This window comes from Polypterus senegalus, chromosome 8 (genome assembly GCF_016835505.1).
Source record: "Polypterus senegalus isolate Bchr_013 chromosome 8, ASM1683550v1, whole genome shotgun sequence".
NCBI lineage: Eukaryota > Metazoa > Chordata > Cladistia > Polypteriformes > Polypteridae > Polypterus > Polypterus senegalus.
Window position 1 is genome coordinate 66,622,375 of NC_053161.1, and position 18,809 is coordinate 66,641,183.

Below are 18,809 nucleotides of genomic sequence, written 5' to 3' on the forward strand. Positions count from 1 at the left end.
CGTGAGGGAGCGCAGGCTGAGGTGATCTAGGTGCTGGTTCACCCCACTGACTAAGCGTGTAGAGTGGGGCAAGCGAAATGTAAGACCTCCCAATGGATCTGAGGAGCGACTGAGTGAGCGCGAAGGAAGACAGGAGGTTTGCCGACCTCGGACGGTCTGGCTGCGCAGTATGGCGGCAGCCAAGACAGGGGTTGGCAGAAAGGAGTTTGTGCTGCAAAGGCTGTGCCAGCAACGCCAGTGAAGGGTGAGCCGTGGAGACAGAAGGTGGTGTGCTGCGTTTGGGCGAGGAGAGAGACTGCATTTTAACCTCTATTTTAACGGATTTATTTATTATGGATTTTATCTCCACGTTTCACTGGTTTTATGGATTGCTGTTTATTTGGGTACTGTATTTTTCTGAACACTGCACATCTGACACTTTGGTTTTACTTTTGACTGTTTTTAACAAAAGCACTTGAGCACTTTCCACCATCCCCTGACTTCAGTGAGATTTGTCCGCTCATCTTGGTCATAACTATCGACGGTGTCGGTTCAACAGACATTTGGGAAGAGGGGGTCTGTAGGGGCCCGGCATCGTCACACTATTATACAGTAACCAGGTACATTACACAGTAATGAAAAAAAAAGAAAATAAAACAAGTACAACTTGGCTTGCGGTATTATCTAGTAGTCTAGAAACAGTATTCACACATTTGAACATAATGGTCCACATTCGACCTTTTAAAAACAAAGTATCTACAGACAACAGACATGGCACCTTTTTTCATCAAAAGTTTTTCTGTGTCATCATGTTCAACTTTATCGTCTGCTACAGCTTCCGTTTCGGAATGTTCTCTGTCCATTTTCACCGCTCAATACCTCTGTCACTTGACAACCTCCACTAATGCATGTACTCCGTTGCGTGCGTGTTTATTGGTGCAGCACTAGAAAAAGGTCCCCCTTTAAACAGGTTCCTGCTGTGCCACATTCCGAACATTGTTTAGGCCATTTAAACCGGTGTTCCGGTATAAGAAAAATCCATATCCTAACAAAAATAAAAAACGGTTTTTGGTATGAACCGGTATACTGCCCAGCACTAGTATGAGGCTTTTAAAGTTTGAATTTTAGTTTCTTTTTTGAATTACCTTATTTTCTTTTGTTAATTCCTTATTTAATTTAATTAATTGAAATTCCTTCTACCGAAATTATAAGCATGTAATAAACTTATTTTAAAATTATATTTTAGTCCTTTTTGATTATTTTTTTGCAATTTGTAATGGTACTGCACCTAATTCTTTTTCATTTTAAGATTATTCTGGCCTTCACAACTCACAGTCCTTCATTATCTTGGCTTTTTTCGATGTCTTCCAAACTTTACAGAAGGTATGTTGAAAAATGGTATAATGGAGAAAATGCATTTATGCTTAATTGCTATTGAAACATTGGCTTTCATTTTGTCTAGAGAAATCTAAGGTCTTTCATTTTCATGGTGGTAGGGGTAAAAGCAATGCATCATGTAATGTGTGTTTGAAATATTAAGACGATTTCAGTCTTGGGTATAATCAGATGAGCTTTCTAAGCTGAACACTTTTAATATGTTTTGGTAAATAAAAACAGATACATAAAGAAGCTTCAGTGATTAGTACTAGCAGTAGATATGTTTTAAGGTGTAGGCTATTAGATCGGACTTTATTTGTCCCCAAGGGGAAATTTGGCTTTTTATAGAAGCTTTTTAAATAAATAAATACATAAATAGGTAGATAAGCAAATAAGTAAAATGAATAAATAATTAAATATACACACATACTTTGGTCTGAACATACACCAAATGACTATAATACAGAACATTAAAAAGAAAGAAAAGTTCTGACTTGGCTGTCACAGTCAGAGAGAGGCATTATGCAGGCATTTGCTGTTGGTATAAATGAGCCCCAGTAGTGTTTCTTGACTTAAGTCTGCTGAATAATTTGTTGGCTAAAAGTATTCAGTGTTAGTGTGTCAGAGAGGGGATGGGCAGCATTGTTCATAATGGCACTCGGTTCTGTTTTAATTCTCTCCTTTGCTACTACCTCCAGGGGGTCCAGAGTGTGTCCCATATCTGAGCTTGCCCTTTTAACTAGCTTATTGATTTGGTGGACCTCTCTTGAAGGGATGCTACCAGCCTAGCACACCACAATGTAGAAAATCATACTGGCCATCACAGACTTATAGAATACGTGAAGGATGTCTCTTCCCCCATTAAAGGAATGCGGTCTCCTAAGGAAGAAGAGCCTGCTCAGGCCTTTCTTTTATAGTTCCTTTGTGTTCCAAGACCAGTCCAACCTATCACTGACGTGGACCCCAAACTATTTGAAGAAGAACACCCTCTCTACATCCACTCGCTGAATGGTGACTGGACATATAGGCTCCTTAGTGTGGCAAAAGTCTATAACCAGTTCCTTGGATTTCAAAGAAAGATTCTAACAAGAGCCATTCATTTGCTGAAAGTCCACAGTGTTAGTGTGTCAGAGACAGGATGAGCAGCATTGTTCATAATGGAGTTTTGTGTTAATTCTATCCTTTGGTGTTAACTCCAAGGTTGTCCTGAGTGTGTCCACTTAACTGACCCTGCCCTTTTAATTAGCTTGTTAATTTGGTGGACCTCTCCTACACTCATGTTACAAGCACACCGCAGCATACAAAATTGCACTGACTATCACAGAGTTGTAGAAGATGTAAAAGATGTCACTTTCCACATTAACACTAGAATCCCTGAAGCCTACAAAAATATTTGCAATGATGGGCAAACTTAACTTCCTTCGCACCTCCTCATTAGCATCTTTGTTTCGCAAATGTGTCAGTCAGCACAAGCAGCCAGCAGCCTGCTCACTCATCCCCCAATTAGGCAGCTAAAGTCGAGTCAGACGCTCTTCTAAGAAGTTCTCAGAGCTGAAGTCTGTTTATCTTGGGAGTAAGGTGTCTGGAATTGTATAGGGTAAATAATATATCATTTTGAATATATACAATTTATATGTGTTCTTTGTCAACAATGATCTATGTAAATGTAAGATGACTGAAAAGGCAAGGCAAGAAATGTTAAACACACCACTAAAACAGAAACTTTTTAATGTTATAGTAATAATTGACAAAATTTTGACGTGAAGTGTATGATGTGTGAAGACTGAAATCCAAATATGAAGTAAAATTTTATTCAAGATATAACCGAAGAAAAAGAAATTGTTCAATTTACATGTTACTGGCAATGTGTAACAACTGAAACCCAGCTATCAATTGATACAAAGTAGACATGTCTGCTTGGCTGGCACAGAGGTAAGGACTGCTGCTGGTGTAAATTTATGGTACTTGTAAAAGTTACCACTGTGAAGGGATAAAAGTAGACACACAAACACAGGTCAATCATTTCTTCTTGGTGTCTTGTTGAGCAAACAGACACTGCAGTGTCTATGTTGGATGTTATTTTTCCTTGTACAGTACAAGCCAAAAGTTTGGACACCCCTCCTCATTCAATGTGTTTTCTTTATTTTCATGACCATTTACATTGGTAGATTCTCACTGAAGGCATCAAAACTATGAATGATCACCTGAGGTGACTACCTGTTGAAGCTCATCGAGAGAATGCCAAGAGTGTGCAAAGCAGTAATCAGAGCAAAGGGTGGCTATTTTGAAGAAACTAGAATATAAAGCATGTTTTCAGTTATTTCACCTTTTTTGTTAAGTACATAACTCCACATGTGTTCATTCACAGTTTTGATGCCTTCACTGAGAATCTACCAATGTAAATGGTCATGAAAATAAAGAAAACACATTGAATGAGGAGGTGTGTCCAAACTTTTGGCCTGTACTGTACATGGACATTCACAGCAACATGTCATTTGAATGGTTTTTTTATTCAAGAATCCAAAAATAAAACTTAATAAAAAAAGATTGTTCAAATTCAGTTTTATTCAAGAATTAAACTGAATTAAAAAAAATCATTCAAATGACATGTTGATATAAAGCGAGGAAAAGTAACATCTTTTACAAATATCATAACTTTACACAGGATGTTACAGACTCACATCAGCAACAGGTTAATTGAGCAATTTCTTTTTCTTTGGTTTTATCTATACTAATAAAAGGCAAAGCCCTCACTGACTCACTCACTCACTGACTGACTGACTCACTGACTCATCACTAATTCTCCAATTTCCTGTGTAGGTAGAAGGCTGAAATTTGTTCATTGCTTACAGCTTCCTTACAAAAGTTGGGCAGGTTTCATTTCGAAATTCTACGCGTAATGGTCATAACTGGAAGCTATTTTTCTCCATTTACTGTAATGGAGTTGAGCTCGAAAGCCGTGGGGGGGCAGAGTTTCATGTGACATCATCACGCCTCGCATGTAATCACGCAGTACGTAAAAAAACCAGGAAGAGCTCCAAAAAGCGCTGAAGAAAACATGCATTATATAATTGAGAAGGCAGCGAAACAATAAGAAGCGAGCGAGTGACATATACAACCGTATTCATGAGTGCTGCTACTTCAGAAAACAAAGTACCTAAAGTTTAAACCTAAAGTTTAAATTAAGTTCATAGACAGGCTGCCGCTGGCGTTTGTAATTTAGTGCCTGCCCATATAAGGCCATCCATCAGCGGCAATCCAATAGAAACACTGCCGCTAAATATTCTCAGGTGAAGGACTGTGCTTATGCAGAGGAAGATGAGATGGTCAGGGTGGTGTTTGGCACAAACTCAGCGAAACTGCGAGAGAAACTTTTAAGTGCCAGGTCTTAGCAAACATTAAATACAGCCGTGGACATAGCACGACATGGCACCAGCACAGCTGGGAAACTTCGATGCATGTACACCGAGCGGCTCACATGAACTGACGCAGTGCGCAGACAAAAAGCAACAATTCCAAAGAGTGCTGAACAAAAACTGAATTACACAATTGAGAAGGCAGCAAAAAAATATGAAGCGTCTGATACATACAAGCATATTCATAAGTGCAGCTACTGCGGAAACAAAGCACACGGTGGAAAAAGTCAATGTTCCACTAAAGGAAGACAGTGTAAAAAAACCCCGTGTATGCAGTGTGTCAGGTCTCAGATGAAGAAGACGAGCTGTTTATTGATGCAGTAAGAAACGAATCGATGAATGAAACCTGTTATCTTTACAGTGACTGACAAACACGGAATGTAACTTGAACACAACACATCCTACAAATACGAACCTGATTGAAAGAAATAATGATAATCAAATCCTTGATGACCGCAACACTCAATAACACTCACAAAACAATTACTGTATATTGACAATCATGTTACGTTATTTTTAAAATGTTCCCTTTTCTTTTTAAAATCTTCTTTAACACACTACTTCTCCGCTGCGATACGCGGGTATATATATATATATATATATATATATATATATATATATATATATATATATATATATATATATATATATATATATCCCGATCTACATACTCTCAAATAGACAAGCCACGCACCGTGGCGTAATTGTGGAGGCTACACCTCTAGCGCCGACATCTGCGGTTCGATTCCCGAGAGGGGATGCACTGAGTATGTACGCGCGCTTCCCGATTCATTTTACCCTCGCATCCCCTTGGTTTGAGACGTATGAAAAAATATGCGGTTAACGCAGAATCATGTTACGTTATTTTTAAAATGTTTCCTTTCTTAGCACAAGCACAGCTGAGAAGCTTCGATGCATGTACTCCATAACGCGTTAAAAAAAATAACGCATTTAATCACGCTTTCAATTCCAAGCAAAGGGGAACTTTTGTCAATGCATGATTTCCTGGTATATCAATTACATTGATGCACACATCAGAGCTACAAAAATGTTAGAGTTGGAATAAAGCGCGTTCCTACGACTGATCGGAGGAAAATTTCATTTCAAAACACTACCCGACGGAAGCCTTGATAAAAGCATGGTTTTGTGCACACTGAAAAGCAAGCAAAATTTGATGCATTACAGAAAGCGGACTTTGTGGCTCTTACTGGGGATCATTGGACTTCCGTGACCGTTAGTAATTCTAATTACATCTAATTACAAAATGTTCAATGATCATACTGTTTTAGCCTAATGTACAAAATAATTTTGGCTAAGGTTACTCAGAGTTTAAAGATTAAGCTGGTCAAATTACCTTTTATGTTTCTGACTTATTTTTTTAAGAAGAAAAACTGCACTTTATGTTGAAATTTTGGTTATTATTATTTAAAGACAATACCATTCTGAAAATGTACTTAAAGTAATTAAAATACCACTTTATTTTTAAGTCTGCCCAATTTTAGCAAGGGATGATATTTTTGTTTCTGTTTTGAATTGAAATTCAGTTTAAAAGCATTTTTTTTTTCAGAAATTAAAAGAGCTTGAGTTTACAATATTCATGTCCATGTCTATTATTTGATTCTGTCGCCCACTAAAACCCTTTTAAATTAAAAAAAAATTGCGATTTGGGGCAAATTTTCATGTGTGATTACATACGATTAATCAAGATTAATTATTACACAGCCTCTAATTAATTAGATTAATTTTTTTAATCGAGTCCCACCCCTAATATATATATGTAGATATGTATATATGTATATATGTGTGTGTGTGTGTGTGTGTATATATATATGTATGTGTGTGTATATATATGTGTATATATGTATATATACAGTATATATGTATATGATGTGTATATATATATATGTTTATATATATATGTGTGTGTGTGTGTGTGTATATATATATATATATATATATATATATATATATAGATATATATATATATATATATAGATATGACAACAACACTCATATCAATGACAAAACAATTACATTAACAATCATGTTACATTATTTTTAAAATTTTTCCTTTTTCATAACTTCTTTAACACACTACCTCTCCGCTGCGAAGCACGGGTATTCTGCTAGTTCTTGAATAAAAGCATTCTTGTTTTATTATACCTTTTGTGAAAGTGTTTCTTGGATATTTAGGCTTCACACATCCTACCCTTCACATCAAAATTATGTCATTATTACTATTACATATGAAAACATTTTCTGTTTTAGCCGTGTGTTCAGCATTTCTTACCTTTCCTTTCCTCTGTCATTCTATATTTACACAGATCATTGTAGATTCGGAATACACATGAAATGTATGTATTTCAAATCATGATATTTCATTACCCACAGGTACATAATTCCTTTCAAACACATCTCCAGATAAACACTTCAACACAGACTTCAACTGTGAGGATTTCAACAGGGCAATGCCATCATCTGACTGAATGGGGGGGTAGGCGGTGTAGCAGGTTGTGTTCTGCTAAACCACACATTTGCAAAACATAAGTGGGCTATTAGCGCAGTGATAAGGAGCTACGAGCTTCTTGGTGTATGTCAGGAAAATTTAAGGCGGTCAGAAAAAATGAAAACAATTGTAAACTTCAGGGATTCTAGTGTTAAAGGAATACAGTCTCCTAAAGATAAAGAGTCTGCTTTGCCCCTTCTTATATAGTTCCTCTGTTTTCAGAGACCAGTACAACCTGTAATTAATGTGGACCCCTAAGTACTTGTAGGAAAGGACCACCTCTTAATAGATAGATAGATAGATAGATAGATACTTTATTAATTCCAAGGGGAAATTCACATATCTACTCCTTACATAGTGACTGGACATAGAGGCTCTTTGCTGTGGTGAAAGTCAATAACCAATTCCTTGATTTTGTTAATGTTAAGATGAAGACAAATTTTTGCATAACAAAACAAACTTTTCCACTTGACTCCTATACTCCGTCTCATCTCCCTTATCAATGCATCTCATAAGTGCAGAATCATCTGAGAATTTCTATAAGTGCCATGACCTGGTGTTATATTTATAGTCTGAGGTATACAGAGTAAAGAGAAAAGGAGACAGGACAGTTCCTTCAGTGTTGCTCACACCCATTTTAGAATCATAGTCCTTGAATCTCACAAACTGCAGTGGTCCTGACAGGTAGTCCATTATCCCACGACACTGTAGGCTCTTCCACCAGCATATCTCTGAGTTTACACCTTAACAGGGATGGCTGGATTGTATTGAAGGCACTGGAGAAATAAAAAAAAAAATCCTCACAGTGCTGCCAGTTTTCTCCAGGTGAGAATAAGCTTTGTGGAGTAAATAGATAATTGTTTCCTCCACTCCAGTCTTTGTTCGATAGGCAAACTGCAGTGGGTACAGGTGGTCTACCACTCATATGGTCCAGGACCATTCTCTCAAAGGTCTTCATGATAAGTGCAACTAGTCTGCACTCATTAGGTGAAGAGGCACCTGCCTTCTTTGGTACAGGAACAATTTAGGATATTTTCCACAACAGTGTCCCTTTCTGAAGCCTTGGGGACAGACTGCATAGGCAACAGGGGACACCACAAACTTGGTCATCAGATGCCTTAAGAATGACTGATTCCATCTGGCCCTGCAGCTTTTCCTGTTTGTATCTTCCTTAGTTGTCTCTTTACTTCAGTTATGGACAGTTGACACTGATTGTTAGAGATAGACTTGTCACTGGTCTTTCTAGTTAACATGGTAGAAGTTGCTGATGTAGTAGGGATGGTGTGGGGAGACTAGTCATTGAAAGAAGATGGCAATAAGAGAGAAAATCAATTAAAAATTTGTTTCATGGCATTAGCTTTGAGCACATCCTTTTCTAGCACCTGAGCCCTGGATTGCTTGAGTTCAGTAATTATGGCATCTTTCATGTTATTTTGAGTGAGTTTGTTTTCTATTGTAGCTTTGTAAGCTTCCTTTCCTTTACCCAGCTTTTTCTTTAGCGCATGCTGTACATCCTTCAGAGCCTCTTTGTCACCAGATTCTAATGCCCTCTTTTTCTCATTCAGGGGACCTTTTAGTTCCTTAGTAATCTAGGGCATGTTGTTTAGAAAGCAATCTACTGTCTTTGTGGGTACCACTGTGTCAACACAGAAGTTAATATTCTGTAATGCAGCGACAGAGACCCTCAATATTGTCCCCAAGCAACTCACACATCATTTCCCAGTTTGTCATGTGGAAGCAGGCATTCAGAGTTATTTTTCTGCCACCAGGCCCCAATTCCTCAGTGTTCTGGTGGTAACGGGTTGATATCTAATAACAGACTTGTAGCCTGGAATAAGATTAATCAAGTTGTGGTCAGATTTGCCTAACAGAGCCATTAGATTACACTTTAAAGGCATCTTTAACATTTGAGTACATCAGGTCCAACTTGTTACAGTGGAACCTCGGTTTGCGAGTAACTTGGTTTACGAGTGTTTTGCAAAATGAGCTAAAATTTTGACTTGATTAATGAGTGAGGTCTTGCAATATGAGTAGTATGGATAAGCTTTGTCTGCTGAGCATCATGTGATCACAACTGAGCTGATGGTTCTACTCGCGTGCACGCGCGTGTGTGTGTCTCTTTTGAGCAATCATCTCCTATTCTCCATCTGAGTCGTAGTACCTCACTCATATAGTCAACATCCGTACAAGCGTATACTGTTTACTACAGCATTATGACTGTGTTTGTGTGTCTGAGTGCACGTGCGCTGTGACGTGCGAGTCCCTGTCTTGCACCGCAAAACACGAAGCTGAGTCTTAGTACTTTAACAACACCAGCTTTATTCAGCTTGAAACAGCAACAACACGGTTATTTATTGTAGCGGGACCTGCCACTCTCCTATACACAGACACAGCAGTCAGGCAGGGTCGTGGCCAAGCAGTACTATGCCCTGTGCATTTATTATATTCCTTGTTCCTTGTATCACCCATCGATGGCAGGCGCTTATAGCATGTCAGCAATCTTTTCAGATTCACTTTTATGGCGAACTGCTACAGCGCTGGGAGTCTGCAATTGCTTTGGGACGCTCTTCCGCGTGTCGTTCCGTTGGGTGGAATCCCACAAGAGTTTAGAAACTCACTCACACCAGCCATGATTCTTTTCAAAGATAAAGTGCAGGTTAATTTTGTTTTATGTATTTTTACTTTATATTTTGTATTAATCATTTTTATATGAATAGTTTTGGGTTGTGGAACGAATCATCTGAGTCAGAGTCCTCCCATGCGTGACCTTCAGGCAAACAGAGGCAGCCTTTTAGGTGTCTGGAACTCCAACATGGCATCAACCAGGCAGGGAGTTAGTAAGAAGTCCACTTTCGTCCTGTACCTTTCCCCCTGGGCAACTCCACGGTTAAAGAGAATCCGGTCTCTTTGGAAAAGTTTGGTTCCAGAACCTAATGGGTGAATGTGAGCCCAACTATATCTAGTTGGTAGCGCTCCACCTCACCCACCAACTTCTGCTCCTTCCCCTCAAGAGAAGTGACATTCCACATCCCAAGAGTCAGTTTATGTGCCTAGGTTTCGTTTCTGCCAGGGCCTCTGTCTCTGACTGCTTCCCAAGTCACTTTGCACCTAGCCCCTATTTCTCCTGCAGGTGATGGGCCAACAGGAGGAAGAGCACTTGTATTAATTAATATTTGTTTATACATAACTTTAATTAATTTAATTATTTACGGCATTAGTGTTATGTTTTAAATGAGGTAATTGGGCGTTGGGGAAGTTTAATTAATTAATTTAGTTATTAATTACCTGCTCCTTGCCATGCTAGCTTCTGCCATATATTGAATATTGACCTACTGCATCTAAATATTAGGCACAAATTGTGTGCATTATTTTCTAAAGCGATAGTTTCAGCTCACATAACTAATGACCATCTAAACCTTTTTACACAGAAAAGAAAGTATTAAATATTTTTGATCTTTCCTATTTTGTGGAAGAGAAAATGAATTTTATTTTTACTTAAAGAAAACAATATAATATATTAGACATTGACAGGTATTGCTTTGTTGTCCATTCAGTTCAATCAGGCCAAAAAAGAACAATGCAAATGTATTTGAAACAAAGGTGTAGCTTATAGACAAACATACAAAACATTAACAAAGTCAAAATTGTAGTTTAAAATTTATCATGTATCTTTTTTCAAAAGGATTACAAAAAAAGAGTTTTCCCATTCTAAAAGGTTTACTAAACAAAGTGGTAAACCAAGAGATGATGAAACACTCTTAACTGTAAAGTTCAGCCTAACGACTGCAATTGTGTCATAAGAGGTTAAAAGCTTTGCACCTGTTTTTTTGGTTAAGTGACTTTTTCAGTTAGCAGTCTTTAACAAGTCTTGTTCTCTGACAACTGCATTGTAGTAAGTAATTTTGACAGGAAGTGCACAATTACGAAACATTAAATTACTTTGAAGTTATTGTGTATTTAATGTGAAAATAATTTAAATTTTCTGTAAAGATTACATTTTTTCTTGATGCTGCCTATCATAAAAATTGATAATGTCATAGCATAACAATGTAATGAAAATGGGAGCTCTTATAGCATTGCCTCAACTAAGAATGAACCCAAGAGAGTATAGTGAAATAATAATGTGAACAGATGAATAAACAGCCAATCAAATGATGCAACAAAGGAAATGAAAATATTTAAAGCCACTCTTGGACTGCCTGTACAACAAAAACATTTATTTGTATAGCAAATTTTGAAGCAGAAGTTTAACTGAAAGTACTTTACAAATGATAACAAGACAAATTACAACAGAAACAAAAAGCCTTAAATGTTAATTGTGTCAAAGGTTGGTGGCTGTTTTGAAAATATATCCTGTGGTGAAATGGCTAGGAACGAAGGGACAACAAAAACCACAGCTGGCACAGATGTTGAAGAAAATACACCTGTAGGGGTTCCATGGCCAAAGACCACCCAGATCGAGCAATGCATCCTACTGTAATTAAATGTAACAAAGTTTCATTAATATCTACAATAAGATATGATGCAATATCATTCAAAGGTTTGCCATAGTAGGTATTATTTTAATTTTAAGCATCCTACACCCTTTTCAGCAATGAATGTAGCAGAGGAATACTTTATCCAGGTGGCAATGGTGCAAAGAAGCACAACAGGATACCTGAAAGAAAAAATATAAGTAGTCATTAGTAGCTGGAAAAATGTAAAATGAAAACTTTAAACAATGTTTTATTCTATTAAAACAGATTTGCTGCCACTACAAGTAAAAGCAAAGTCTACAATATGTTATGATACAGGATTCATTTTAGTCTTATAAATAGAGTGAATGTGCTATAAAAAATTCCAGAGAAGAAATGAAAAAAAAAGTGTTTTCAGTAGTTTCATTAAAAAATTTCTAGCCAGATGTATCTCTGTTGGTAAAATATTCCAGATATCATCACCAGTTCTTTTACATATCACTATCAGAACACTAAGCAAAGTAGGTTTTGAAGATTTAGGTTATGATTAGGATTTTATGGTGACGGGTATTCCGCAATATAGGAACTGCTGCATTTTGAGCAACCTTCAACAGATTTTTATCTTTTTCCTTTATTTCTGGCAGAGTAATACACTAAAAAGTATTAATTTTCTGCATCTTTTAATGTTAATAAAAAATCAAAAAGTAGTCTTTGTAATATACAGTGGAACCTTGGGTCACGAAGTCTCTGAACATGTACAAATCGGGTTATGACCAAAAAGTTTGCCAAACTTTTGCATCTGTTCACGACCACACACTTGGGTGACGAACAAGCCAGTTTCCCTTCTGGTTCGTACGCGCCGATGATTTCTGCACGTGTTCAGTCTGTCCCTGTGCATTCACTGTGAACTCTTTGTGCTCTTTTTCGTTTCCCCTCCGGTTCATATGCGCTGGTGATTTACGCACGTGTTCAGTCTCTCTCTGTACAGTACATTGTTCTCGGTCAGACGTGCATAGCGCAGAGGGACTTTGTGGTATAGCAGGTCCACAGCTCACGTCAAGAGGCCAGTTTTAAATAAATAATCGGCACGCTTCCAGCTTAGCAAGGGGGCGTGGTGATTAATTGCTACATTTGCCACATCCTCTTCATAAATAGAAGCATGAGGCAGCTAAAGGGAGGAAAAAGAAAAGAAAGATGTAGGTTGCGGAGTGTGGAAGTAAGCAGGAAGCAGTGTGGAAAGAACCAGTATGAGCGAGCGAGTGAGTGTGTGCTCACAGGCAGGCAGCTGGACAGTGAGCCCCAGCAGGGGTGTTTTGGCCGACACTCAGTGGGGTAGAAGGAAGCGGTCGCTCCAGCTGAGCGATCAAGGAACTGGAGTCACCAGAAGAAGGATGGCTGGCTGCGTAAGGCCGAGAAGGCAGTTAAAGAATGCAACGGGTTTGTTTTTAAAGAGACTGCTTCGAGCATTGTTTTAACCTCGTATTTAATAAAGACTTTTTCCTATTGGATTTTAACCTCCACTTCACTTCTGTTTTTATGGGATTTATTTATTGAAGGATTCTGAAAGCACTGTACTTTATTTACTTTGGACATTGTTTTTGATTGTTGTTTTGTTGATTTTAATAAAAGCACTTGGCACTTTTTGCACCATCCATTTGCTACATTGTAGTGCCTCACTGTCGTGCTCATCGGTAACATTACCGATAGTGACGGGTTTAAGGGCTCCCGGAAGCGAGATAGGAGCATGCTGCGAACCTGCATCGTCACAGACTTTACAGTACCTCAAAACTGTAATCTCCTCTCCACCCAGTTCCTCCTCACTTCTTTCATGCCAGAACTCATGCAAGGTTAGTTTTCTTGGTTGTTTATGGTTAGTTTTTGCATAAATTATGTATTTTTCAAATGTTCATTTTTTTTCCCTGTGCTTATAACTCATTAAAAAAAAGTGTTTACAGCAAGCGGTTCGTAAGACTATAGCGTGAACTCCTGCAATGTTAGTTTTCTCTGTTCAAGGTTTTCTCAGTGTTATTCAATGTTTTTACATTTAGTTTAATATTACACTATGCATTCTATGGTATGATTAACTATTTTTGTGCTTAAAAATCTAGCTTCACTTTTCACTACAACAAATAACTTTCTGTTATTGTTTATATTTTTACCTTATTTAATTCAAGTAAAATAATGCATTCTGTAATCCTAGTAAGGCACTCATTTTGATTTTGAGACATGTATAACTTGTTTATCTTCAGCAGATTATCTCTGATAACTTACCTTATGTTTAAAAATATTCTACTGTATAATATGAAGTGCACTGTTTAAATCTAAGAGAAGGTGGCCAAACAGCAATCACAATTTTAAATAATTAACAAAACCTTTGAACAAAGTTTTGACTACGTAAGTTTTTAAAGAGTCGGTGAAAATAAAGACTTTATTCAGTAGTTAACTGCAGTATGTCTAGTATGCTGTTGAATAAATTAGGGACTTCTTTGATAACGCATGTAAGAACAAGATCAAAGGTACAGGTGGACAATTTGATTTGAGTAATTATTCTGAAAAGTTCAAATACATTTATTTTGCTAATCTTGTTTGGTGTGTTAAGTAGGATGAGATTCTACTAACTCTATTCTTAAAGTTTGTATTATGAGATATAAGATATTACTTATTTTTCCTGTTAAAATATTTAGGGCTGCAACTGGCAAATATTTTGTTGATTAATTGATTAGTTGGATTGTTTTAAAAAATTCATTTGAAATTAAACAAAGTTCATGAACTGGCACTTTTCACCAAATAAACAGGTTTATATAAAATGTTCAGAAGTGTATTTATTTATTTATTTTTTATTACATTTTATTGGGTTTATTAAAAGCAAGTAACATTCCATACAAGCAAGTCAAGCTTGACAAAAGTAAATTCAAATCAACCCTCACCAATGAGAAGGAGAGCAAGGCCAACAGCCTGAGTAAAACTTTAAGAGTAGAAAAAAGGTTGAGAAAATCCTTTTCCTCAATATAAATGTTTATTCTAAAATGTTATTGATTAGATCCTGCCAGATTTTTTAAAAAGTTCTGAACAGATCCACTAAGTGAGAATTTGATTTTTCCAATTTCAAATAGTATATAACATCATTTACCCACTGACTTTAAGAGGTGGACTAGGTTTCTTCCAGTTAAGCAAAATAAGTCTACGTGCCAATAGTGAAGTAAAGGCAATTACAGTTTGCTCGTCCTTCTCCACTTTAAGCCCATCTGGGAGTACATCAAATACTGCTATTAATGGATTAAGAGTGATTGTGACACCAAGGCTGTCTGATAGGCATTTAAAGATTTTGGTCCAGAATGATATTAATTTGGTGTATGCCCAAAACATATGGCCCAGTGAGGGAGGCTGGAGCTTGATTGCAACGTTCGCAGGTTGGATCTTGCCCTGGAAACATTTTGAACAATTTTAAATGAGACAGATATACTCAATGAAAGATTTTAAGTTGAATAGTTGTTTGCTTTGTGTGGAGTTGTAGTGAGGTCTGTGCATGGCTGTCTTCCACTTCTTTTCTGAAATTACATCTTACCTGAAGAAGGGGCCTGAGTTGCCTCGAAAGCTTGCATATTGTAATCTTTTTAGTTAGCCAATAAAATGTGTCGTTTTGCTTGGCTTTTCTCTGCATTCATAATGGCTAACACTGTACAACACCCTAGTACTACTGAAATGTTCAGTAAGAGATACTTTTCCCAGCATAGTCTGGGATCTTTGAAAGGAAGGGACTTTAAAATGTTTTTACAGAAATGCTGTCTGAGTCCTCAAAACTGATCAATATTTCTTCCGGAATTGAAATAGGTGGGAGGTGAGGAAAATTGGGCAGATTTTGTTAAGCAAAGTTTCTAATTTGGAGATAGTTGAAAATTTGTGTTGATGGAAAGTTAAATTTGGAGTTTACCAATTTGTTTGTAGGATGCAAAGACATTAACTATGTACATATCTCTAAGTGATTTAATCCTGTATGTTTTCCATGCATTAAAAACTGCGTACATTTGAGAGTGTGGAAAAAGGTGGTTATTGTGCAGAGGTGCCACAGATAAAAGCTTCACTATCTTGAATTACTTCATACATTGTTTCCATATTATGAGTGAATGAAACACAATTAGGTTGTTAGTGTATTGTTGATAACTTGCATTTACTGGGGAACAAAGCAAGGAATATAAAAGAGTAATGCAGAATTTTATTTATGTTGTGGACCAAGCCTGTTTGTGTTCATCTATTTGTGTTAATGCCCAGGTTTTTGTAGCTTGTATATTTGTTGCCCAGCAATAAAAATGAAAGTTAGGTTAGAGCCATGCCACCTTCTGCGTTTGGTCTTTGTAGTGTTGCCCTTTAGATGTGTGGATGTTTTGAATTCCAAATAAATGAGGATATGATTGAATCTAACTTCTTAAAAATGATTTGTTAATGTATTTTGGGATGCTTTGAAATAGAAAAAGCTGATCATCTTGACAGTGTTAATTCTTCCAGCTAAAGTAAATGAAGGGTAGACCATCTATGCAAGTGTTGCTTAAGTTTTTGCATGCAGAGAGAAAAATTTTGTTGATTAAAGAGCTTTTTGTTTACTTGTGATGTTTACCCCTAGGTATTTAAAAGAGAAGTTTTACTGGCAAAGCATCATGTATCATATCTGACCACCACAATATTCCACCACAGAAGAATTTGTTGTACTATTCATGACTAATTTTTTTTTTCTTTTTCCTGCAGTAATGTTTGAAATTTAGTTGTCATATAGATAGATAGATACTTTATTAATCCCGAGGGGAAATTCACATACTCCAGCAGCAGCATACTGTTAAAAAACAATAAAAAACAATATTAAATTAAAGAGTGATAAAAATGCAGGTAAAACAGACAATAACTTTGTATAATGTTAACGTTTACCCCCAAGGGGTGGAAATGAAGAGTCGCATAATGTGGGGGAGGAACGATCTCCTCAGTCTGTCAGTGGAGCAGGACAGTGACAGCAGTCTGTTGCTGAAGCTGCTCCTCTGTCTGGAGATGATACTGTTCAGTGGATGCAGTGGATTCTCCATGATTGACAGGAGCCTGCTCAGCGCCCATCGCTCTGCCACGGATGTCAAACTGTCCAGCTCCATGCCTACAATAGAGCCTGCCTTCCTCAACCAGTTTGTCCAGGCGTGAGGTGTCCTTCTTCTTTATGCTGCCTCCCCAGCACACCACCGCGTAGAAGAGGGCACTCGCCACAACCATTTGATAGAACATCTGCAGCATCTTATTGCAGATGTTGAAGGACGCCAGTCTTCTACGGAAGTATAGTCGGCTCTGTCCTCTCTTGCACAGAGCATCAGTATTGGTAGTCCAGTCCAATTTATCATCCAGCTGTACTCCCAGGTATTTATAGGTCTATACCCTCTGCACACAGTCACCTCTAATAATCATGGGGTCCAGAAGGGGTCTCCTAAAATCCACCAGCAGCTCCTTGGTTTTGCTGGTGTTCAGGTGTAAGTCGTTTGAGTGACACCATTTAACAAAGTCCTTGATTAGGTTCCTATACTACTCCTCCTCCTCCTGCCCATTACTGATGCAGCCCATGATAGCAGTGTCATCAGCGAACTTTTGCACGTGGCAGGACTCCGAGTTGTATTGGAAGTACGATGTATATAGGCTGAACAGGGCCGGAGAAAGCACAGTCCCCTGAGGCGCTCCTGTGTTGCTGACCACAATGTCAGACCTGCAGTTTCTGAGGTGCACATACTGAGGTCTGTCTGTAAGATAGTCAACGATCCATGCCACCAGGTGTGAATCTACTCCCATCTCTGTCAGCTTGTCCCTAAGGAGCAGAGGTTGGATGGTGCTGAAGGTGCTAGAGAAGTCCAGAAACATAATTCTTACAGCATTACTGCCTCTGTCCAAGTGGGAGAGGGATCGGTGTAGCATATAGATAAGGGCATCCTCCGCTCCCACCTTCTCCTGGTATGCAAACTGCAGAGAGTCAAGGGCATTACGGACCTGTGGCCTCAGGTGGTGAAGCAGCAGCCGCCCCATGCTCTTCATCACATGTGACGTCAGAGCGACAGGCCGGAAGTCATTCAGCTCACTAGGACATGATACCTTTGGGACTGGGGTGATGCAAGATGTTTTCCAACGCTTTGGGACTCTTCCCCTATTCCAGGCTCAGGTTGAAGATGTACTGTAGAGGACTCCCCAGCTCCAGCGCACAGGCCTTCAGCAGTTGTGGCGATACTCCCATCTGGACCCACTGCTTTGCTGGCACAAAGTCTCCTCAGCTCTCTGCTCACCTGGGCTGCTGTAATTGTGGGTGGGGATGTCTCTCCTATGCTGGTATCAGCAGAAGGATGGGTGGAAGGTGCATTACTCCAAGGTGAGAGTGAGTTAGGGTGGTCAAACCTATTAAAGAAGTTAATTTGGTTTGCTCTCTCCACGTCTCTCTCGATGGTGGCACCCTGCTTCGAGCTGCAGCCAGTGATGATCTTCATCCCATCCCAGACTTCCTTCATGCTGTTATTCTGCAACTTCTGCTCCAGCTTTCTCCTGTACTGCTCCTTCACCACCCTGAGCTCGACTCGGAGTTCCTTCTGCACGCGCTTGAGCTCATGCTGATCACCGCCTTTAAAAGCCCTTTTCTTGTGGTTCAAAAGGCCCTTGATGTCACTTGTAATCCATGGCTTGTTGTTAGCATAGCAGTGTACTGTTCTTACTGGAACTACAATGTCCATACAGAAGTTGATGTAGTCAGTAGTGCAGTCAACAACCTCCTCAATGTTCGCACTATATGATCCCTGCAGGATATCCCAGTCCATAGTGCTGGGATATATTGGGGAAATGTCCAGACTATTTTCCTTTTGCCGCAAAGCAATTGATTTCATGTGTGTAAAGCTCAGTTCTCCCCTTGCTGTGTAATATCCCAAGTTCATTTTAACTGAAATCGCATTTCTTTGAGCTTTACTATTTGTCTTTTTTGTGTCTGGAAACCTTTTACCACAGCAGATTCTTTGGCACATATGCTTTCAGCCAATACACTGTTGCATCCATTATGCCTAATCTAGCAAACATTGTGTT

At 38.3% G+C, this 18,809-nt stretch overlaps 1 protein-coding gene across 1 annotated transcript in view; it reads left to right on the forward strand.

The window, feature by feature from the left end:
- The window catches only part of LOC120534003 (sortilin-like), a 129,441-nt gene that overhangs the window by 29,421 nt on the left and 81,211 nt on the right, over positions 1-18,809 (forward strand). Inside the window, exon 3 of the mRNA XM_039761202.1 lies at positions 1,289-1,362. Coding sequence (XP_039617136.1) covers positions 1,289-1,362 — 74 coding nt within the window. The remainder of the gene's footprint in view (positions 1-1,288; positions 1,363-18,809) is intronic.